General features: G+C 40.0%; 1 protein-coding gene across 1 annotated transcript in view; it reads right to left on the reverse strand.

Annotated features, from left to right (window-relative positions):
- MYH10 (myosin heavy chain 10) overlaps window positions 1-25,375 on the reverse strand; it is a 2,709,460-nt gene that overhangs the window by 1,666,047 nt on the left and 1,018,038 nt on the right. The window contains exon 12 of the mRNA XM_044086713.1: window positions 23,678-23,830. Within this exon, the coding sequence (XP_043942648.1) occupies window positions 23,678-23,830 (153 nt within the window). The remainder of the gene's footprint in view (window positions 1-23,677; window positions 23,831-25,375) is intronic.

Genomic DNA, 25,375 nt, shown 5'->3' on the forward strand with positions numbered 1-25,375 from the left:
CTCATAGTCTTCAGATAGAGTCTGCCCACCCTTATAGCATAGAAATAATAATAATAATAGTGATAGCAGGAGGCTCTGTTTGAGCAGGTACCTTAACTAATAATGAGATCCTAAAGTCCACCAGGAGTCCAGGCAGGGGGAAGGAGGGTGGGTGGGAATGAATGACTGAAGATCTACAACACAGATGGAACATTATGGTAAGACAACTTCTTTATCTGATGTTGTAAATCTTAGTTCATTCCTTACTGATAGGACAGAGTCCCTAGCTACTTGAGTCCTGGGTGGACCTAAGGAAGGACATTCCTGAGCACCATAGAACCAAAAGATGCTCGTCCCCTGGAGGCCAGATCCAATTTGTAATGAGTGATAAATGTATGACGTCTTGCCAAGTGGCTGCTGTGCAGATATCATCCATAGAGGCTCTGGAATGAAAGGCCACTGAGGTAGCTATCGATCTAGTAGAGTGAGCCTTTATTTTGGAAGGCAAGGGCACTTTGTTTTGATGGTAGATGAAAGCAATGGCGTTTCTCTGCCAAAAAGAGAAGTCATTTTGGAAACAGGCTTACCCAATCTGGGTACTGTAAAGGCCACAAACAATTGATCTGTTTTTCTGAAAGATTTAGTTCTGTCCAAGTAGAAACAAAGTTGCCTATTAAGGTATTCTCCTCTATTTGAATGGTGGGAAAAGAAAACCGGTAGGTTAATAGCTTGATTAATGGTCTCTTGACACTCAAGGCCTGCAACTCAGATACTCTTCTCGCTAAGGTAAGGGTTACTAAAAGTAGAGTTTTCCAAGACAAAAATTTTGTATCACAGGAGTTAGAAGGTTCGAAGGGAGGACTCCTTAATGACTGAAGCACCAAAGGCAAGTCCCTTGGCTCTATAGGAGGCTTGACAGGAGGTTTAATATATAATACTCCTTTCATGAAGGTTTTTGCACAGTCTGTGTGACATAAATGAATTCTCAATTACATTGTGAAAGTTTGCAATAGCTGCTAAATGCACTGTAATTGTCGATGCTGACACTCCTGCATGCAACAGGGTAGTGAGGTATTGTAGAATCTTCTGAATAGGCATGGAAAAGGGGTCTCATGTTCTTTGGCCCATCTAGAGAACCTAGTCCACTCACTGGAATAAATTTTTCTGGTGGAAGGTTTGTGCGAAGCCAGAAGGATCTCGCGAACAGGGGATGAAATATCAGGTAGCCTGGAAATCATCGGAAGTGGAGAAACCAAGCTGTGAGCTGGAGGCTGTGGAGATTGGGGTGAATCAGTCCTGGAGGATAAGGCAGCAGTCCTTGAAATTGATCCAGGATCCACAGGCTGTGACTCAGGTGAGGCCATAGGAATGGGAACCAGACTTGACAGGGCCAATAAGGGGCAATGAGGATCACTTTGCTTCTCAACCTTAGAGCTTTCTTTAGAAATTTTGGGATGAGGGGAAATGCAGGAAAGGTGTACAGTAGACCCGGGGCCAATCGTGCATCAGAGCATCCCTCGGTCTCTCCCCCTAAGGAGGGATCAGAGCAAAGTAGCTTCTACATTTGTTGTTTAGGGGTGAAGTAAACAGGTCGCAGCAAGATCTGCCCCAGCGGCAGAAGATTTGAGCCGCTATTATCGGACTGAGGGACCACTCATGAAGAATCAAAATGTTCCTGCTCAGGTTGTCTGCAATAAGATTGGAACTCCCGGGAATATGTGTTGCTATGAGAAAGCAGTTGGAAGCCATCGCCCAATGCCAAATTCTCATGACTTCCCAACACAGGGGGTAAGACCTGGTTCCGCCTTGCTTGTTGATATGCCAGACGACTGACATGTTGTCTGACTGAATTGCAATTGTCCCGGAAGGAAGGGATGTGTGGAATGCTTGCAATGCTAAGAGAACTGCCCTCAATTCCAGGACATTTATGTGCAAATTGGCCTCCATAGGGGACCAGGTGACTTGAACCATCTTTCCGTGGAAATGCCCCCCCACCCTAACAGGGAAGCGTCCGTAGTCAGCGTGGCCCTGGGCTGGGGAAAACAGAATGGTCAACACCAAAGATTTCTTTCTGGCTTCATCCACCATAGCATTTCTTTCTTGCAAAGGTTTGTAAGACTTATGTGGTCGAGTGGGTGGGTTAAGATCGACCACTGTGATGAAAGGAGCCACTGTAATAGTCTCATGTGCAACCTTGCCAGTGGCTAAGGTAATGGTTGCTGCCATAGAGCCCAATAGTTGTAGTACAAGGCATGCTGGTACAAATGTCTGCGGAAGGAGGACTTGAATCTGGTTTCTTATTTTTAAAAGCCTGCAAGGAGGAAGGGAAGCTTGACAGGATGTTGTGTCGAAGATTGTTCCAATGAATTCTAGTGCTCTTGTTGGAGACGTGTGATTTTCCCTTGTTGATTGTGATACCTAGGCGAAGAGCAAGGCCTCGAGTGCAAGAGAGACTGAGAATGAGAAGATTCGTGGTCATGGCGGTAAGGAGCCAATCATCTAGATATGGAAACATCTGGAATCCTTGTCTTCGGAGATGAGCTACTACGACTGCCATACATTTGGTGAACACTCAGGGGGCTGTCGAGAGACCAAAAGGCAGTATCCTGAACTGATAATGATGGTCTCCCAGCCGGAAGTTGAGAAATCTCCAGGAGCGTTTGTCCATCTTTATGTAGTAATATGCATCCGGGAGGTCTATAGAGCACATCCAGTTGTCCTTCCCCAGAAAAGGGAGAATGGACTGTACCGTGACCATCCGGAATTTTTGAAGTTTGATGAATTTGTTTAGTAAGCTGAGATCCAGGATTGGTCTCCAGTCCCGTCTTTTTTGGCACTAAAAAGAACCTAGAGTAAAACCCGGATCCTCTTTGATCTGGTTTGACTGGTTGGATGACTCTTTTTTTAGCAGCTTTTTAATTTCTAAGGCTGCAGCCTCCCTCTGAATGGGTGGAACATCGGGGATTAATTTTACGGGTCTGGGAGTAAGGTCGAATGGGATAGGATAGCCTCTGGATATTATTCTCTACACCCACACATCTCTTATGAGTTGCCAGGCCTGTAGGTGCAGAGAAAATAGACCCCCAACTACTTCCAGAGGAAAGCAAGTGGGCTGCTGTTCAGGAGCGCTGGAACTGGTCGGCCAGAGAAGGAATCTCTAGCGCCCTGGTTGCGCGGCCCCCCTCTGCCCTGAAAGGGGTATCTTCCGGATGAGTTGTCCCCTCTGCCCCGGGGGGATTGCTCATCACAAGTGTCACAAAAAGATCCTTGGAACTTCTTGAACCACAATTTTCCTCCCTTCTGATTCCTGGAGTAGGATCGCTGGGGGGAGGGGAACGTATGCCCATAGCAGACAAGGTATTTCCGTCCTTCTCACTATGTGACAGTGCGTCTCTTATTTTAGGACCAAAAAGGGAGATTCATCAACAGGCGCATTGACAAAGGAAGATTTAAAAGGGTCTGCGAAGTCACACAAATGCATCCAAGCATGCCATCTCATAACGATGCTCAATGCGGCTGCTCAAGCTGCCCCCTCGGTAGTGTGAGAAATCAAGCGTATCGAGGAGTTAGAGATGGACTCCAGGGTAGCTAGCTGAGAGAAAACAGTATTATGCACCTCCACAGGCAGTACCCCCGCCAAAGAGGCAAATATTTCAGATATAAGGTCTCTTTGAAGACAAGTAAAATGTGGCAAGTAATTCAGCGACCGAATGGCAAAGGTCGCTGAAGCATAGGTCCGCTTCCTCAGTCTGTCCATAGCCCGAGACTCCCTGTTCGGGGGATGAACAGTGGAACTATCTTCTGCCAGTTCCCTTTTGGTGGCCGCCGCCACGACCATGGAATCAACTACCAGCTGTTTGGACCAGTTGGGTTGGTCTTCAGGAGTGGACAAAATTTTATCTGGCCTCCAGGGGACAGGTTCTTTGTTGCCTGCGGCCTTCCAGGCACTCTGAAAAATAAGTCTAATGAGCTCATCCACAGGTGGTGTCACCCAGGAAGTACATGGTTGAGCACGGAAAGCCTGGAAGAACACAGATTCCCTCCAAAGAAGGGTTGGAGGGCTTCCAGTCTCCCTTCTGCTTGAGGATCTAGAGAATGTCTTCAAATGAGACATCTTCTGGGGGAGACCGTGGGGACCCTTCTCTCCCTCATTGCAATCGGTGTCTTCGATGATGGATTCCTCAAGGGAATCGAGATGCTTCCTCTTGCAAAGTTTCTTCCGGGGTTGCTCCCCAGTGGGGTCTTCTGAGGACGACTCCGGAGAAAGGGTTCTCTTCAAGGGAAGGTCCTGCAGCTCCTGTGCTCGAGATCCCAGAAAAGGGGGTTGTGACAGCTGCATGCTAGAGGGGGGTTCTGGTGCAGCTGCCAATGCTGCCAACTGTGAGCCTGTTGAAGCAAGAACCCTCTCCATCACTTGGAAAGCAGGCCCGCCCGAGGAGGGATGGGAGCCCGGAACAGAGAAGGACAACCATGGAACGGGGGTCACACCCCGCCCCGAGGAGTCCCAAGAGGACCGGTAGCTGCCGGGAGAGCCGTGGCCGTAGACAGCACCACAGAAAAAAATCAGCGCCGAACTAGGTGCCACGGTGCTGACAGCCCAATCACTACTCCGAGAGTGTTTCATTTCCAAAGGAGCCATTGCACCAAGAGTAATCGGTGCCAACAGGGAAGCCTCCGCTGTCGGAGCAGAGACAGAGTGCACCGGGGATGGTCATCGGTACCAAAGTCTCAGATACCTGGAAGGAGGTCGGAAGAGGATAGACAGGAGAATACGCCATGAAAGCTTCTGTTCCAAGAGGGAGGGAAGGCCTAGTCAGGGTGGGTAATCCTCTAGCTGCCAAAAGCTGGTCCACAACCCTCACTACATCTTGTTCCGAAAGACTCCTGGTGGATTTGATGGAAGCTGCCGATGGACATTCCGGTCTCTCAAGAAATGGACTAAATTGTTGTCCCAAAAAGGGGTCATAAGAGGGAGAATACCTGGTTCTGGGAAGGTGCTTGATCTTCGGAACCGAAGGTGTCAATATCAGTGGAGCCATGTAAGACATCGGCACCGTGGCCGAGGATGGTGCCGATCCAGGTACAGTGGTCGCAGCCTGTATCATAAAATAAGGTCTGCACCAAATGAGATCTGGAGAGGCTATGAGAGGGGCACTGTGGGTAGGTCTTAGGTAAGAGTTTTTGGCTGGCGGGAGCTTGGTACAGGCCATGTCAGTTCTGAGGACGGAACCCAAGTCCTATCAGTAAGGAATTGATGAAGATTTACTCAGATAGCAAGAGTTACAAGTATCACCTCACAGCTTTTTTGTTTTCTTTACACAGTTGGTAAACAATACAAAACATTATTTTCAGCAATTTTTATAGATTCTTCACACAGGGTTTGCAGTAAAACAAAACTTACAAAGCAGAGTTGTGTAAGTAAACTTACCATAATAGATGTCTGAATGATTACAGCTAAGAGTAGACTTAGCTAAACGGGGTTTTAGAAAATGGGCAAACTGTACATAGGTCCCCTGACTGGAGAATGAACATTTTCCAGCAGGGTGTTAATGTAAAGGTAATGGCCACTGAAAAACAAGTATGCCACTTCATGGCAGGATATTAAGCTGCCTTGGAGTCTGGACTTAGAGAAATCTAAAGGCTGTCATTATTTTATGCTCGCTAAGAAGTGCTCTTGCTGTTTAGAGAATAAAAAAAAAACAGAAAAGTATGTGTTTATGTCTGTGTATATGAGTATGCATGTATGAGAGTGTGAGATCAACAGAGCCATTATTTTAAACTTGCTAAGCAGTGCTTTTGCTGTTTAGCGAGTATAAAATTAAAAGAAAGTGTGCGTTTATGTTTCTGCCTGCATGTTAAGTATGTGTACATGAAAGCTGAAGTGTGTGCAAGACAGAGAGAGAAAGATCAAGTGAGCGACTAGTGGCAGTACACAAGTGTCACTTCCCCACTGGTGATGTCAGACCACAAAGCTATCTCCTTAAAAATAAAAATCAGCTCTAATCCCAGAAAACACCGTGACAGTTAGGGACTATTCCAAAGCAAACTACATCCTATTAAGTGAAAGTTTGTCAAAATTCAATGACCCTCCCAACCCAGAGTTCAAAGCAACTTATGTAGAATTCACAGATACGCTGTACAACCATGTAAATGGCTGTATAGAGGCTGCTTTATCTACTAATCTTAACAGGGTATTAAATAAAAGGAAAATCATGACTAAAAATCATGAAGACAACTCTCATAATGATAGGTGCTCTCTAATTAAATTAAACAGGAAACTAAGAGCATTAATTACATCCATCTAGGCAAATTAAGGGTTCAAGATAGCCACACAGGCTAAAGACAACCACAAGGCCTTCTACAGCTATGTTCAAAATCTCAAAAGACGGCACACATCAGTGTGCCAAACTGGTGGTCAATGGGCTGCACTGTCAGCGGTGCCACCTTTACTGAGCAGGGAATTTGCAGGATGATACATTTAGCTCAAACTTCACTCTCCACTCCCTCCATCTCCCCCATGAAATACCTACTGGTATAATCCCCCCCCCCCCCGGCAGCAGATCCTGGTAGCACTCGCTAAGGCCAAAAACACAGCCTCAGTGGGGCCAGGATGCCTCATAAATAGCTTTAAACATGCCCACTTAAGTTGCTTTTCAACTATAACCTCAAAAAAAGCTTTGCACCTCAAGAATGGAGAATTGAAATGGTTATCCCACCTCAAAAGGGTGGACCATCAACAAACACCAGAAACAGACCTATTAGTCTGACTAGTCTAATATGCAAAGCCATGGAATGAATCGTGGAGTGAACAAAGACATAAGCAACCTTTAGACACTGGACCCAACCCAGTTTGGCTGTGTAAAGTGAAGGTCATGCCTACTAAACCTGGTGGACTTCTTTGAGAAGGTCACCAAAGCAATGAATGAGGGGAAAACTGCTTACTTGGACTTGGCTAAGGCAACTGATACAATAACCCACTTGGGTATAGTTGACAAACTCATTGAACTGGGCATAAACCCCTATATAGCTATGGAATGCCAGCTGGCTCACAGACAGGACCCAGGACGTCGGGACTGGTTAGGCCACCTCCACTAAGACTGGTCACCAGTGGGATACCTCAGGGCTCCATGCAGGGACCACTCACATTTTTCATCTATTTCTAGGAGGTAAAGGCTAATGTCAATGGCCTTTGGCTGAACAAGTTTACAGATGACTGCAAATTGGCAGCCATTACAGATCTCCCCCATGACACAAAACTTACAAATGACTGGTGCCAAAGTTACAGATTAAAAGTTAATGCCAAGAAATGCATTATAGCACTTTTTAGGATAACTGCCATCCAGGCTAATTATGCCATTGATAAGACACCCATAAGCTGACCCAGTAAGTCAGTGATCGGGGAACATATGTAGACAGTAATCTGGCCTTTTAACAACACGTGGCCAAGGTAGTAAGAAAATCGCTCTATACTGCTCAATTTTTAATCAGACCCATCATGGAGTATAAGACCCTTCAGGATGTACCTCACCAGACACATGCAACAGCTGAACCACCCTGTCATATACAGATCGCCTTAAAGCTCCATCTCTATACTCATTCTCTTACAGGTTACAGAGAGGTGATCTATGCTTGCATACAAGACTATCTTGGATTGAGCTCTGATGTACTTCTTGCACATCTGCAAAATGAACAACATTAGAACCACAAGATCCAAGGATTTAAATTTTGCTTGTGACATAAATAAGGGAGTCAGTCACTTTTGTGGTGTGTCAATTCCCTGTGGAACAGGTGGATATGGACATATGGCTGGATTGCAGTCTAGCTGCATTGACATAAGACTGTGGACATTTCTCTGTGGGCATAGCAAATCTCCGAGCACTACACCCTTAGGTGGCAGAAGCAGAACCACAAGGTGGGTGCATGTGCATGTCCCCAGGAGCATAACCATCAGCAGTACAGGCTACAGCATCCAGCTGTCTGCTGGGCATGAAAATGGCACTATGAAACAAGAGTACAGTGGGCAAAGCCTTTATTAATACAGCAATGTAAGTGGTGTGGAATGTTTGGTGTACACTACATACAAATATACATAACCTGTAAAAATGTACCCCAACACATTGGAAATCTTAAACATTGCTGTAGTTACACTTATGTTGGAGGACATGTTTTAGGAGATGCTCCCTTACAACAGCTTTTCTACGGGGTGTCATTGCCATTCCCCTAAGCAGCAATTCTCTTCAGTCATCAGTTAAGTTTTATTCCTGTTGCAGAATAGCTAGAAGGTCAGAAAGCTGTACAGTAGGCCATCCAAGTAACACCTTTAGCCGACAGTACTAAGCTTCCACCCGATTATCGGTTTGTGGAAGATCCATGTCATAGAGAGAGAGAGAGAGAGAGAGAGAGGGAGAGACAGAGACATTCCAAAATTTCAGAAGACAAGATGCTGGCAGGTGCTGAGGTGCAAGAGAGTGGGATACATACTTCCCTGGATGGCCACGTATATAAAGATTAACAAATGTTGATTTGGCCTTAGCATATTCAGGCAGTGTGGAAATTTCCAGAAAAGCTGGTACATCATCTACTGGTAAGAAAGCCGGTGCAATCAACTTGTGAATGGCTACTGTAAGTGTGGTGTCTGTACCAGAGAGAGCCACAAGGTGATGGTGCTGCACTTGCCACCAAACTATCACAGCAAAACGGAACAAGCATCCCTTTAGGATGGCCTTTGGGAATGCCTTTTGACTTGCACAAATTGCCACCTTCTCAAATTCAGTCGTGATGTAGACTAAATGCAAGGTGTGTCTACAATCTGCAATGATCTCCTTAAGCATGCCCCACATACTGTTGTATACTGCCTCTGTTTTCAGAATCATTAGGCAGTATACCAGGGAACAATCCTAGTGTTAGTGGGACTGCCCATGGATCAATGCAAGATGAACAATTGGCAGTACACTTCTGCTTGTGTTGAGAATGTCCCGTCTTCAAGTATGTTGTGTGACCTGCAAAGATCTTTCAAATTTTGTGCTGTTAACAAAACAATGGAGCCCTTTCCATTTCTGACAGCCTTTTTTAGAAAGAGGAAGGTACCACTAAGTGGTTGCTGGCTCACATCAATCTCCTCTAGGGTTGTAGGAGGTATGGAATCGAAAGCTCATACCCTCCCCCATATTATGGTGATGGAGTGTAGCATGCTGCATTTCCAAGGACACAAGGCACTACTTGACTGGGCAAATCATTGCTGTGTTCTGCACACATTTCTACCACTTGTGCACTGGTAGCATCTGGCCTGTGTTGGTGTGGAAATGATTTCTGCAGTTCTTCCCATTCCACAAGGTGTACTGTAATAGTACAGCCTCTACACAAACTTATCCTCCACTCAACACATGCCTAGTATCATTTAAATATTTCTTCATGCTCTAAATGATACAGGCAAGACCTCTATCACCAGCACTGGCTTGCCATGTTGGCTGGATACTGTGCAATAGTAAAATAAAGAAGTTGCAGAGTTCCACAACAGATTTACCTTTTATTTATACAAAAAGAGTAAGTGCTTTCACGATCTACCCAGATCGCTTCTTCAGATTGTATTACAATGTCATCTTATCTAACCAAGCATTTTAAACCTTCAATCATTAACACATTGCAGTTAATTAATCACAATTACCTAATTAAAACATGGAAGAGGTACATGCAGGAAATGAATCACCTGAGTGACAAACACATACACAAACCAATACGATGGAGCGGCAAGCAAATAAACCACCACCAGGGAATTTTCCGGTACGAAAAAATCCTAAGGGTATAGTTAATAATTCCAAGAAGGGTCCTCCAACCTCCTTTTTCAATGCAATTGAGGGAGACAAATGGGACTACCATCGAGCTGTTTGTACTGAACACACATCTCCCAATAAAGAACAGATCGAGGAGCAGAGGCCGGAAAGCTCCTGTACGATACAACCAGATAACAGCAACAGGACAAACAGGAATGAATACCCGCAGCATGAATCAAAGGGGCTGGTAGTGAACCTTTCGTCTTTTGAATTAACAGGTGCATATTTATCAGTTTTGAATAGAGGCTTATTGTTTATACCGGCGCAGAAAACTGAGATGGTTGAATTAATAAAAGAACTAAAATTATTTGGTAGGACATTGACTCTTAAAACAATATTTAAAAATACAGATGATGTGCATTTTAATTGTTATAAGAAACCTAGCAGCTTTATACCTAAACCACATCCTATGGTAGAGTATTTTATATCTGTTTGCGAGAGAGATACGGGATGTTCTTGAGCATGACAGACCTAAACATTTTTATAACTTAGTAAACAGCAAAGGTAGTGTGGGAACCAACAACAACGAATCCAAAAGTTAAAATCCAACACTAGATAGTCCAAAGAATGCCTCTGCACACCAGCAATAATACGACCTGTGTTTAATTAACTCCAAATAAACGGACAAACATAACAAATGAAGAGAAGCAAGTAATAGACATACAAATCAAAAAAATAGGATTTAGTGCTTTCTTCCACCTACAATGTGGACTTCATCAGAATCAGCAAACAGTTCAGCAAGGACCAATTTATCAACTTCTTGGCGCCAAAATTTCAAAGGATTTAAAAAGATTTTAAAGGTATACTACCTGTACCTATTCCTAAAAATGCATGTATAAACAGGAATGTCTAGATCTCTTACAACAGTGTATACTAAGATAGGAACTTTTAGGAATAGGTACAGGTAGTATACCTTTAAAATCTTTTTAAATCCTTTGAAATGTTGGCGCTAAATCCTATTTTTTGATTTGTATGTCTATTACTTGTTTCACTTCATTTGTTATGTTTGTCCGTTTATTTGGAGTTAAACACAGGTCGTATTATTGCTGGTGTGCAGAGGCATTCTTTGGACTATCGAGTGTTGGATTTTAACTTTTGGATTCATTTTTATAACTTAAATAATGATGAAATGACTGCACTAAATGAATTACGCAACTTGAAATCTATTGTGATTAGACCGGTAGACAAAGGTGGAGGCATTATTGTCATGGATAAAAGCTTTTATATAGAGCAAAGCTTTTATATAGAGCAAATGATGAATTTACTATCAGATGATGAAACATATGTACAGATTAGTAATACTCTTTTAAAAGGAATACCAGATAGGATTGAATTTTACCTTTTTGATATGTTAATGACGAATATGTTTTCAGAGGAACTTTTTAAATATTTTAGAATGGAACATCCTATTATTCCTATTATATATGGATTGCCAAAAATTCATAAAAATTTAACCTGCCCCCCCATGAGACCCATAGTCTCTAGTAAAGGTTGGGTCACAGAACCATTGTCAATTTTTAGAGAGAAGAAATTGCACCCTGCCTTAGATACCTGTGACTCAATTTTGAAAGACACTAAGACCTTTTTACAGAAGTTGTATACACAGACAAAGGGGTTGCATCAGAACTTTCTTTTAGTTACACTTGATATTAATTCCCTTTTTACAGTCATTCCTAACCAATGGGGAATTGAAAGGATCAGAGAACTACTTATAAGTAAGCAATCATTCCCCAATGACAAGGTTGGAATGATATGTGGATTACTAGAGATAGTCCTGGAAAATAATGTTTTTAATTTTGGTGACAACTATTATTTACAAAAGATAGGCGTAGCTATGGGCACTGCTTGTGCCAATAGCTATGCCAATCTAGCTTTGGTACAATGGGAAAACACATGCTTACTGCAAGCACATGAGTACAGCAAACATGTGCTATGGTATACACGATTTGTCGATTTGTGGACTACCTTTTCATTTTATGGGGAAGTCAGAAACTGAATTAAAAGACTTCATAGATTATTTGCATACAACAACACACTTTTTGAAATTTACTCACAAATATTCTTATGATAAAATTGAATTCTTGGATGTTATGGTTGAAAAATCTGGGTTAAGAGACATGAAAACTAGTTTATATAGGAAACCGACAAGGACAAATTGCCTACTGCATAAAAGTAGTATGCATCCCAGACATGTCGGTAGAAATGTCCTGAAAGGACAGATGATTAGGAATATGAGAATATACAACAGTGACAGTGAACTTAAGCAAGCAACAGAAATATTGAAGGATGAGTTTATTAGCAGAGGCTATTCCAACTCTGAAACAGATGCATATGTCAATGAAACACTGGCAGTAAGAGGAGCGAAAGGCCGTCCTTCTTTCTCAGAGGGACTAGAAAATCAAGAGACAAAGGATAGACAACACAATGATACAAGACTACGTTTTCCTATTACTTATGCCAGCGATATAAATGTGTTTTGTAATGTTTTTAAAAAGAATTGGAATATTCCAACTGCATCCAAGGATTTAGAAACAGTAATAGACTCTGCACCACACTTTTCTTTCATTAATAAAAAGTCTTTAAAAAGGCAGCTATGCTATAAATCACATAATAGTATACATTCATCACAGAGGAAAGGTACTTACCACCCGCTGTAGAAAATGTATAGCATGCAGATATATTTTTTCCTGCACTACCTTTTTTCATCCAGTGAGTAAATTTAAAATAGAAGCAAATATATATGCAGACTGTAGAACTACTGACATAGTATATTTCAGTTTTTGTCAAATATGCAAAGCATACTATACAGGTAAAATGAATAGGATGCTAAAAGAACGTATTCTAGAACATATGAGAGACATTGCGACAGGTAAAGAAACTAATGCTCTAGCCAAACATATTCAAAAAGAAGGGGAAAGATCATAATTTTAAATTCTTTGTGCTTGAGGTAGTTAAGAAAGGCCTTAGAGGAGGTGATATAAAAAAATAAAACTGAAGAACTAGAACAGAAGTGGATTATAAAATTAAATGCAGATAAACATCCAGGAAAAAATGATGCAGTATCACTTAAACCCTTCCTTAAAGCACGACATTTGAAGCACTAAATGTTTATGTTTTTAATATGACATCTAATTATATCCATGCCTTATTATATAATATGTTGCCTTTGCTTTATGTCTATATTTATAATGAATTCAAGTATATTAAATGAAATTAAGAATTTTGTCTGCCAAATGGTTGTGATCTAGCTTAGTTAGGCCTATATTATAATATGCACATATATATATGTGCATTTTCATAGGTAATGTTTTGCTAATATCTTTTATTAACATTTTATGTTTCTGTTGTATCATATATACTGAGCTGTTTTTTATAAGTAATTTGTTTATATAAAGTTGATACAAAAGAATGACAAAGTAAGAAGTTTTGGATTTTTAAAAAGTTTTTATTGGAAGGGAACCACTCCCATGTTTTAATTAGGTAATTGCGATTAATTAACTGCAATGTGTTAATGATTGAAGGTTTAAAATGCTTGGTTAGATAAGATGACATTGTAATACAGTCTGAAGAAGCGATCTGGGTAGATCGTGAAAGCGCTTACTCTCTTTGTATAAATAAAAGGTAAATCTGTCGTGGAACTCTGCAACTTCTTTATTTTACTATTTTGGTACTTTTGTGTCGCTGTTAGAGTGAAATCAGTACTCTGTCCATTTTCCTTATACTGTGCAATACCTGGTACCAAGCTGTCCCAGTCTGTACTCTTAGGCAGTATTGATCATATTTACATTACCTGTAGTGGGCTGTTTGGCATCTATGTTCTACTGGTAAGGTAAGCTCAGCAACTGGATGCCAGTGATTCCAGCTACAGGTTGCTGCGTGCCTGTGTAAACTGTGGCTGGCATGTTTCACCTGTATGTGGTTAAGCTCTAATAGCTTGATAAGACTGGCCGCAGAAGCAGTGGCTTCAAGGCACACACACACATAATAGACTAAAGCTTTGTTTACTCTACCTTGCTGACGTAACTCCTAGCTGGAGCTTAAGACAGTTATGGTGTTTTCCCAACTAGCAACATCTTTGGGATTGCTACAGTTAGACAGCACTGTAGATTATGAACTCTGCACTCTGTGTAAAACACGAGAATCAATGCCTTTGGTGAACACCTCCCCTTTAACAGCCAGCCCTATGTATTATCGAGTCAATTCCTTTCCCAATCTCATTTCCAGATACAGACATTTACTTAGGGAAGCTTTCCTGTATTGCTCCCCTTTTTGCATGTCAACATCTATTCTTGTGTTTGCCCTGTCTGCAGCTGTTGTAGGAGGATTGTGTAGGACTACCACATGCCTCACATGCTCTTCTGGAAGAAATTCATTACTGCACTCTGCATAAGTAGATAAAAACAACAAATATACCTGCTTTTTATATTTCTCTGCTAATTTAATGTCGGTAGATCATGCAGGTGTCTCCCATGTTCATTACCTGTGTCTGCTACTATATGTACATGCTGGTTCCTACAGGAACTTGTCCCTGCAGTTTGGCAAGGCACACCTTTCATTAAGAAACTGTACATGTACCTCTGCCAATGTCATTAGGCACATATATCCCATCCCATTTAGTACTAAGCTCTCATGTATCTATTTATATTGCTTTGTGGTACATTTTCTTCGTAACATATTACCAAACGTCTACTTTTAGATTGCGTAACACACTATATATGCTATATTTCCCTTCTCCTTACAGTAAAATACAATCTCTTGCTCCCCTTAACTTTTGTTTTTGGGGTGTGTATATTCCAGTCTGCTATTTTATTTACAGGGTGCTTTTTTTTTTTAGTCTTCTCCTTGCAGAATGCATATTGTCTTGTCAAAAAAGACCTGTCCCTACTGACAGACATTGGAGTTACCTCCTTCTGATCGTGGGATATGTTTGACTGGCTACATGTCTAGTAAGGCTCCTCTAGCATCCATTTCAGCTGCAGCTTATTTACTTTTGGATATTTTATATCTATTGCCTTTAACTAGGCATAGTTGCTGCTCTGTGACAGTGCATCTACCATGGCTATTTCTCCTGCAAACATACAGCAAGGTAGCTTTCTTTAGGAAGCATTGCGATGTGCCATCTTTTGGTTCACTGTCTATTGCCATAGTGATTGTGCTTTTCAGCCTTAATACTCTACAGCAAAGTGGTGCTGCGACCTTCTGGTTTCAGCATTGTAGCTTGCGGGGAAATCTCACAACCTGGATGCCAAAACCTATAAATGAGCCATGTTGCTGAGACAGATATGCATCTCAGAGGATTCCCATGCTCTAGGAGAAGCTCCCCATCCATGTGAAGTGGAGTCTGTCCCTAATCCTATTTAAGCATAACCTTGACAAATGGATGAGAAATTGTAAATTCATCCCAACTCTGGCCCCATGTCTGTGATAGAGGCAGACAGTAATGCCCACACTAACATATCCCCCACACTTCCACATAACCTCTAAAAACTTCCTAACATACTCTCTCCTAATAAACACCCATGATGTACAGGGACATGGCTAATTTGGATTGATTGGCTATGGGTGTAAAAGCCCTGGTGGTTGTTAACCTAATACATAGCTATGAACCTAATGCTCTCCTCAAAGTCTGATTCAGAAATCTGATGAGAAAACCCTGTATCTGTCCCCCCCTTCACCTTCCTCTCTAGATGCAGAAACTTGGATCTTTTCAAGAAAACAGGTATCCCTCATTATTTTATCAGAAACTACTTCAAAAGAAGAATCCATATACTGAATTAAACCCTGAGCCAGAGCCAATAAACTACCCCTGTGCAAGGAGATTTGAGGAGGAGTAAATACATTTAGTTTTCTGTTTCTTTTTGACAGGAAAAATGGGGCCAACAGTGCTTTAATGGCAGCAGCTTCGTCAGAGATGGGCACAACATTCTGACAAAACATGGAAGCCCTCCCTGTTCTCTTTCCCAGGAGCAGACAAAAGTGGCTCCCCACTGCCCATTAAGGGAACCTCAACAGCTGTAGAGGACTTAACTAACACCCAGTTCATAGTTGCTGTAGGTACTACACCAGACGGATGGGGGCAACAGATGAGTGGTCTGAGGTACAACAAATGGTCACAGCAGAGTCACTCACCTGCAGCTGAAGCAAACTGTTAGACTGCTGTGGTGACAAAGGCTCTTTGCTTAACTTTCTTTTTGTGGCTAGAATTACCGACCATGGGGCCAGCAGTTTGTTCCATGGTCAAGACAAAAATGGTGCCTCTTTCCTCGAGTAAACAAGCATCAAAAGCCAGTAAAACTGTCTTTAAACTTCATTTTTTCCTCATAAAAATACAGTAAAAAGCACTTTAACCAATTTACCAGCCCCAAAAAGTAAAATACACACAACTTCTCTACAGACAAAAAGTTTTCAATTACTTTAAAATGAAGAGAGAGTATTCTCATTTTAAAAGTACAATACATTCACGTGACAGTTCAATGACAGTCCATTAAAAGACAAACTCCAAGCTTTAAAATAACTTTCCTGAACAGGAAAGTAATCACACAAGCAAACATTAAAAAAAAACTGCAAGGTCCTTCTGCAAAGAGAACTTGTATGCCCAGTGAAGGAACAGCAAAAGCTGCCTATCAGTCCTCAAAAGCCTCACAGGTGCATACTAGTCAGCGACAGGAAAGCTCAGAAGTGCTTGGCACCCAAACCTGTTTTTTTAAGGCAGCGTTGCTCAAGCTGACTGACAGTTTGGGTGCATGGAATTAGTTTGATGGTCCTAAGTGTACAAGCTTGCTCCAAGTCATGACTAAATAATGAAGCTGGCCGGATGTTATATCCAATGCAGGATATAACACCATATAGTAAAGGCTACTGAAGTAGTGATCCATATGAACATCCACCAGTCCTTTTCTCTCAGCTTTATCCCTTAACTAATTCCTTTGCATCTACCAGATTAAGACAGGGGCATCTTCATTCTTTGTAAGCATAGAACTCTCACAAATCTCCTCTGTCAAATCCTCTCTGCCTAGAAGCCAGTAATCTAAATCTTGGCAAGATAATGGGCCTGACTTACACTTTCCTGCGGGGAAATTCTCACTATCTTCTTTCCTGAGTCCTGTTTGCCTGCCTATCTTAGTTTAAGGCACAGCACTCTCTAACCTCACAGCTGCCACTACTGTGCCACAGATGCCTAAAGAAATTTGTAAGGAGACCCAATTACACTTATTTCAGGAAAATGCTACTCAAACATCTCCAAAAATCATGATATAGTTCACATTTTACCAAAAGGCTACTAATGGCATACTTCTCATTAACACCATCATCCAGACTTAGTGTAAATAAGCCTTGCAGAAAGTGGAATAATAACCAATACAAGTTTTAGGCAAGAGACCATATTCTGTTTAAAGCTGTGCAAAGTTGCTTTCTTACTAATGCTCCCTACCAGCCCGATAAATACTTTGCAACTCAGGAAAGTAACGTTGTACAACATCAGAACAAACTTCTGCCTATTATCCAACATAGTACAATTTCTACAACTGTGTGCTAATCTGTTAAATGTGTGCTTTACTAAAGTCACAGTAATCCCTAATAGTCTGCACACGTTCTCTAACTCCATATAATTGTTGAAAAAATTATGCATGTTCACAAACTGTTGTCTGTATTGTCATGACAGTGCATAGGTTATGGACGAAAGGGTACCAATCCACTCACCTGATTAACAAATTCTCAATCAACCTGTACTTCCACTAAGTGACCGGAACTGTAATCCAGCAAACAAGACCACTATTGGTTTTCAAAATCCAACAAGTCAGAATTCAGTGGCAGGCACTACAGTATGGGTGTTGTCATGTTTCTTTTATTTATCCAAAAGAGCAGCACTATTAAAAATATGCTTCCCACTTAAAGCCTGATGCTTCTGCTGTGACTTGATTTGGTTCTGATGAGACAAAGACAGACCAAATGATCTGTTGGTTCTGCCACTAAACTTTGTTCAGTACATATAGCTCAGGCCAAGTTCCACTGGCTCTGCCTGAGTTTTTTCTAAGGATAAAACACCAATTTAATATTCTCACAGAAACAGATATGTAAAAACAAGACACTGATGAAGGTCCATGTATGAAGGTGTGTCCTACTGGGGATGAAAACAAAACCAACCCTTCATTAGTTGGTCATGCCATGGAACAAACTTGTTCCACCTGGGGCCATCAAACTACTACTCAGCAGTAGCCAGAAGGCTGACATCACCTTGCGGCTCATCACATTCAACTACAAATTCATATTTTGAAATTATGCTTTTGAAGGACATATTTATGCTCTAACAATTCCTAAAGTTCCACCCCACCAATTTCTACATTTTCCCATTGTATCATAACCACTTTTTTATTATTGCCCACTCTCACTTAGTACAGGAATCCATAACCATAGTGATAAAGCACCCCCCCCAACAGATGCTAACAACTGCTTATATCCATCTTCTTAATATTATGCAATACCTAGACTCATTTAATAGGTCTACTAAACATGCTCCCCAACTTTTGATATTTCTAACCATTTTGTCTATTCCTTACTTGTATCAACTATTTTTCTTATTAAACAAGAAACCTCTTTATAAAAAAATCACTTATGACAGACATACATTTATATAAATGAAAAGAAACCATACTGAAATAACTTTAGTTGCAAACATACATCACTTATAATCTATCCAATCACTGTCAAACATTACATTGCTCATTCAAATCCTGTCTTCCTTTAAACTTCATTTCTTGTATGCATATATCGTTCCCACAATTTCCATTTTTTTCTGTGTAATTTGCTCCTTCCCTAAGGATCCCATATCCAGTTATTTTATCTACGTTACTACATTTACTACTTCTAGTACAGTTTTAGACTTTGATTTCCATTTTCTAGTAATTGCTTTTCTGGCAGCCACCATAAATAGAGTCAGCAAGGCCTTACTATGTCTAGGCAATTCCGATTTTGTATCATGGCTCAAAAACTCATTTCCTTAGTCGTACCAATTTGCTCACCCAGTAATTCTGATACAGTAGTCTTCCTGGGAATTTTCAAAGTCTGCCAACTCATTACCCTCCCAAAAATATGTTCCCACTTATCTCTTCTTCCCCATCACACCTTCAACATTTACCATCTACACGAGGAAGATTTTTTGGATTCAACTTGAGGTACAAAAAATACCCATGTAAACACTCCCAAGCAAAGATCCTAAATCTTCTAGACTTTGTTACATATTTCGGAGACGTACATGTATCCCTCCACTGTTTCATTGTGAATTGCTTACCCAGTGTCTCTTCCCAATCCTTTCTAAACTCCTTTGATTCTTACAATCGTGTAATATTTGATATGTTCTACTAATTATTCCTTTAACAGCAGCTTTTGTCGTACAGTCTACTAAACTCTACCAGCGCTGGTCTTTCAATTAAGATCCCCCTATTTCTCTTTGCCAATTACTCATATCAATCCTTGGTAGGGAGGGTAATCTCTAGCCTGTAGTCCAAAAAATTCTTGGCCTCTTCCCATTCTATTACCTTTCCCTCTCTAATTATTTGTTCCTAATATCTTTGGTTATTTTGTTAGTTCTCTCCTATAAATTCCAGCCCCTTCTTGCCTACTGTCTGTACCCCTAATTGCAGTCATCCCTATCAGCAAAATGCTTTCTGCTACTTTATGAACATAATATTTTGGATGGTTATTATTCTCTAAGGATTTGCATCCAAAATCTCAGTCGCTCGTTGTTTCCCGATTGCCCCCCCTCCCGTTTTGTCATTATCCCTTTCCACTTTGAATTTTAGTTTTCTGCTTGTGCTATGTATAGAAGTCTTAATTGTGTAGCTCTGAAATACCCCTTCAAATTGGGTAATCCCAGACCACCTTATTCTATTGGAAGAATCAGCTTATCTGACTTGACTTTTGCTGTCTTTTCCTCCTAGATAAAATCCTTCTGCTCTTTATTAACTGTTATCCACAACTTCTCATCTGGTTGATAAATACATGCCTGCCCTTTGTATAAAACTAAGGGATGAAAAACATTTTAACACTTATATCCTGCTATCCGTAAAACAGAACTTCCAATTTCTCTGTTATTGTATTATCTTTTGTTTAGACTGTTCCCACATCCTCATCTGCCACACCAGAAACCTTCTTAATCAATACTCCTAAGTACTTCATTTTATCATGTCCTTATAATTATGGATATTGCTGAACCAATTCATGTGTAGCGACATAATTTACAGCTATTACCTTTGTTTTAGCTTCATTAATTTTGTATTCTGAAAATATTGAAAACGGTCTCAAAATGTTCCATAACACTAATGTCCTTTTCTTGTTTTATCAGGTATAAAATAATATATGCAAATACAGCCAGCTTTTCTTGACAACTATACCAACTATATCCTTGAATTTCAGAGTCCCTTATTTTCTTTGCCAATGGTTCTAAATATAATGCAAAAAGAGGACAAAACCTGCCTGGTTCCTCTTCTCAAACAGAAATCATCAGTGTGGAACCCGCCCAACTTTAATTTTCACCTCCGATCCCTCACATATCCTCCTAATCAACCTTACAATTTTATTAGGGAATGCAAATGCTTCCATTGCCCTGCTCAAACTCCCAGCTTACTCTGTTAAATGCTTTCACTGCTTCAAGACCTACCAAGAACAGTGGTACTTTCTTACCTTCTGCTTCCCTCTGGATAATTAATGTTCTGTTACTGTTGCCAAATGTTTGCCTCCCCTCCACAAATCCACTGATCTATATCTACCAAATTCTGCTATCACTTTTGCCATTCTTTTAGCCATTATAGCCAAAAACACTTTATAATTATGGTTAAGGATTGAAATGGGCTTGTATGAAGTTGGATCTGATGAGTCTTTCTCCTCTTTAGATATTACAGCCACCACAGCTTTCTTCCAGGATGTTGGTGCTTCTCCTCCTCTTAAAATACTGTTTAAGAAAACCCTCCAAATCTTTCGTTTTTTTTTCCCTCCTAGCTTCCAAACTTCCCCTGGAATATCATCTATTCCTACGGACTTTCCTGTGGATTGGTTATACCATCACCATTTTTACCTCATTTCCTCCTATCCTAACTGTTGGTAATTGAGCCTCATCTACCTCTAAACTTGGCATATTTAATTCTTCCATAAACATTTCCATGTGTACCTTTTCTAGATTTTCACATTTCTCTGCTTTATACAGACTTTCATACAATTTTAGAAATATTTCCACTACCTCTACAGGATCTCTGGTTATTTTTCTAAGGTTCCCTAAGCTTAGTGACAACCCTTTCTACTTTCTGTTGCCTGAGTCATTGTGGTAAAAGTTTTTGTCCTCTGGAGTTATCAAAAAACAGTTGTTTAACAGCAATCTTGCTAAACTCATGCATATTATCAAGGTAACCCCTTGTTTCCTGTTTAGCATTCTGCAATTGCTCCTATTCTTGCTCTGTGTGATTCACACTATTCTGCAATACTTTAACCTTTGTCAATCCCTCTAAATAATTCATGTTACTCCTTAACCATCCCCTCTCTTTCATTTTCACCCTATTTTTAAAGTCCACTTTAATTTTATCCTGCTACCTAGCTATATTTTCAGAAGTTAAACTATTTTTTTATTCCATCCTTCAACACATTTTCATAAATCCCCTACCATCTTTACTTGCAGTTAGAATATAATTATTCTTCTCTTTAATTTAGCACCGGTTTACATTTCATATCTGTCATTAAGTAGTCCCTTGCATTCAACTCTATTATTCCTTTTTCATTTAGTAACTGTTTACATTCCACAGCTGCGTACAAGTCATCCCTAGTATATACTGTCATCTTCGCCTTCATTCAACCAATCAACTTTCAGTAATACTATATTACACAAAAGCATGTCACTCACTAAAATCTATTACTTAGTTTTCCTATTAGAAACTAAACATAACAGAATGAAAATAACTCAAAAAAGGTTAATGAGCTTTCCACATACAGACCTCCTTGGTGCCTGTGTCTTCTATTTCATCACCTTCACAGAATTCTTTAATAGTATTCTGACCCAAATGTACCACTTCTGTGAGATGAGTTAACATATGCTACATCATAGGTTGCAGTCCCTCAGATTATTCACAAGACATGGTTATCTAGCACTGAAGTGCTTTAATAATGCAAGTTTCAATTTTTTTCTGAACTGTAGTTTATTTTTTCTATAGTCAGGGATCCATAATGTCAGGACTCTTGCTTGCAAGACAGTTCTGAACACTCAACCCAATGTCAATCTACCTCTATTCTTCCAGCCAGAAATTTCTGAGATCCTTCCAGACTCTTAATATAGGATCTCCCAGCACTAACTACTGTAAATATTACAGTCAGCACATCATTCACTCATTTCATCAGAGGTTTCCATACTACATAAGTTCTGCCCTGCTTATAGGTTCATAGGTTCATAGGTTCATACTAGGCTATCTGCCCAAGGGCATTTATAAGCCTAGCCCATAGTTATGTGGCTTTCGCCACCCCTTTAGTTTGAATAAAAACTATGCCTATCATTTTGCTGTGCCTCTGTCAAGCAGAATATATACACAAATATTTTACATATATTTTCCCACCCCAACAACCACGTCATGCTTAACTCTCTCACATCCTACATTATGTTTTCCATGGTGTTCCAATTATTAAAAAAACATTGTCTACCGTATTTTGATACTACCTTACATGCACCCAATATGACCATATTGCATTCCCTTACATTATTCTTAGTAGCTACTGCCCAATATCACCCATCATTTTCCACTAGTCTAGCAGTTCTCACATACTTTTTCCCATAATTCCCTATCCAACTAAGATCTTCCAAGCTGAACAAATTTTTTCACACTTTGCAGCTCATGTTCCACCATAGCTCTCTAGGATGTTGCTAAATACACATCTCTCAGATTTTCCTCTTCCTCATATCTCCACCTCATCTTTTCCACATCCTGCCATTTTAGACTGCTCTTCTTGTGTCTCTAAACCTATTTGCTCTACACTCATTCTTCTACAAAACACAGAGCAGTGCAATTAAAGTTAAACATGAGCACAAACCAAGCAATGAAGACAAACCCTCAATGTCCTGAAAATATATGAAGCAGTAAATATAAACCTTAAAAAAGTGTTTTAAGACGTATATTACGCACACAATAAGCATAAAGACAAGCAGTGAGGGACTACTCTTTCTATTCATGTATATTTATCCATGTCATTCTGTAAACTATGATTTAATAAAGATGTTTAAAAAATATGAACGAACAATTTATCATTGCAGTTTTAGGCCAATAATTCACTCCAGTTGTCACCAATCTTTGCTTAAACTCCAGTGGCAGACACTGTACTCATAATCCTGACAGTAGTAGCAGGAAATACCTTTTTTCACTGGTTCTCAGTCCTAGAAATAGGCTCCTTTTTTCAATTGCCAACGCCTTGAGAGGGGGATAGGTGATGAAAGGCCGTTGGGTGGGGGGCATTACTTGAACCTGTTATGAAAGGGGAATTGTAACATTCTCTCACTGTTAAAATTCCACTGTTATACAGAATCTTTACCTTATCTTTTGTACTGTTCAAAAAGGTGACTCAGAGCTCACATAAGAGAGATTGCTAGAAATGAAAAAGACACACCATATCTTCAACAGTCTTTACTAGGAGTTTGATACAACCGTATCATGTTATGTCACCTTAGTCTGACCTCACCTTAGTCTGACCTCCCCAGCCCACTAACTGAGGTGATGTAAAATGGAAAGATGCCCCAAGAATACATCCCTAGCATGTGTATATAAACATGTTTTTTTACCCATGACATACGTTTGTGTTGTAAATTAGACAGCTGCATTTTAAGAAGATTTTGCAAAAGAAAATACCTCAAAGATCTCAAATCCAGCAATATCCAGGATGCCAATAAAGGATGCTCCCTGACGCTTGGTCCTATCCAAAGCTTTATTAATGCGGTGAACCAGCCAACGGAACAGACGTTCATATGTTGCTTTTGCCAAAGCTTCCACTGCAAAGTCAGCCTGAAAAATTAAAAAAACATAGGTATTAACATTTTAAACACTGACCATATTTGGACTACATTATATAAAAGGCTTTCATCCAAGCATGCCCAACATTACAAGTAAACCACTCCTGAAGTGGATTGGTGAACTTTGTTCTTGCTTCAATTTTAATGTATAAAATTAGGAATACAGATGGACTGTATTAGTTCTCTCAGGTTGAGCAACTGTTTGTCTTTTGTGCTAAGTATTCTATTAAGATAGACAACTATGGTTCACTATACGGTGCAGTTTTTATCCTCATATTTTATTTGAATGCACTGTCAAAGGAATGAATTAGTTAAAAGTATTACTAGAGTTTCATTTATGCTTTTTGCTTATACCGTTCCATTTCCAGCTGTGTTTCCCCTCTATTTTTTCCATGGATACATCTTCCTCTGAATGTATTTTTTTTAATTTTTCTATAAACTATTACTATAAACAAATAACACAATTAACATTAAACATAAAACTACTAGTAATTTACAATGAAATAAAAAGACAGCAGTCACAGATTTACTTAACATCTTTAAAATCCTTAATATCAATAAACGATGTACTAAACTGTAATAATTTAATTCACTCAACTTTATCCATCTTAAACTGGTTTTTCATTTCTCATTTAATCTTAAAAAAATTAATAGCAATTTCTCTATGACATCACAATGGTTAAGCTGACAAATTCCTTAACGCTAGGTGCAATTTCTTTTTTTCCATTTTAATGTAATTATATTTCCTAAAATAACTAAGGCCTATAATGAGTATTTTTGTTCGGTTTTACACTAAGAAATAGGAGCATTAGTCAATATTAATTGCTCTGAAATATGCATGTTTCAGATCATATACCATACAAAGAATTAATTATGTCACATTTATAAAATAAGTAACACCACCTTGCATTTAGTTGCTTTTGACCTCTCCGAAAAATGACTCATTTGAATAATAAATTTTATTCAAATTGCAAGCTGTGATAAATGCTCCATTTCAATTCTGAATGTTTTGAAGTCACACTAGCAATGCTTTAGAACCAGTGAATCAAGGGTTACTCTAAGTGTCACACACACAAATGCTTCCAGCATGCATCATTCTAGACACTTAGAAGTACACTTCTTTAGTAACCTCCATAAATGCCATAAAGACTATTAACTTTCTGAAGAAATCTGCACACCAATAGCCTTACAATGAATCGTGCACTTGATTTCAATTATACTTTTCACAATTATAATGGCACATCACACATTACAAGGAGTCTGAAACCTTTCAAAAGCAAAAACTGAAATTTACGTACTTACCATTATAAGAGCCATGCTGTCCAATTTTTGTCCTGTTCAAGTTTGGGATGTCGGGTCCGACTAGATCAGACCTGTGCATGGATTCTAAAGTTCTTGGTTTCCATCTGGCCCCTCCCCTACACATAATTTCCAAATCTCCCCCTCATTACCTCAGACAGAGTTCACCCCCCACCCATTAGATATTATACCCAACTTGCGACTAATACACTTGTATATCACATAAACCCTATTCAAA

The sequence above is a fragment of the Protopterus annectens genome, chromosome 10.part0 (genome assembly GCF_019279795.1).
Source record: "Protopterus annectens isolate FY-2018-M chromosome 10.part0, PAN1.0, whole genome shotgun sequence".
Taxonomy (NCBI): Eukaryota; Metazoa; Chordata; order Ceratodontiformes; family Protopteridae; genus Protopterus; species Protopterus annectens.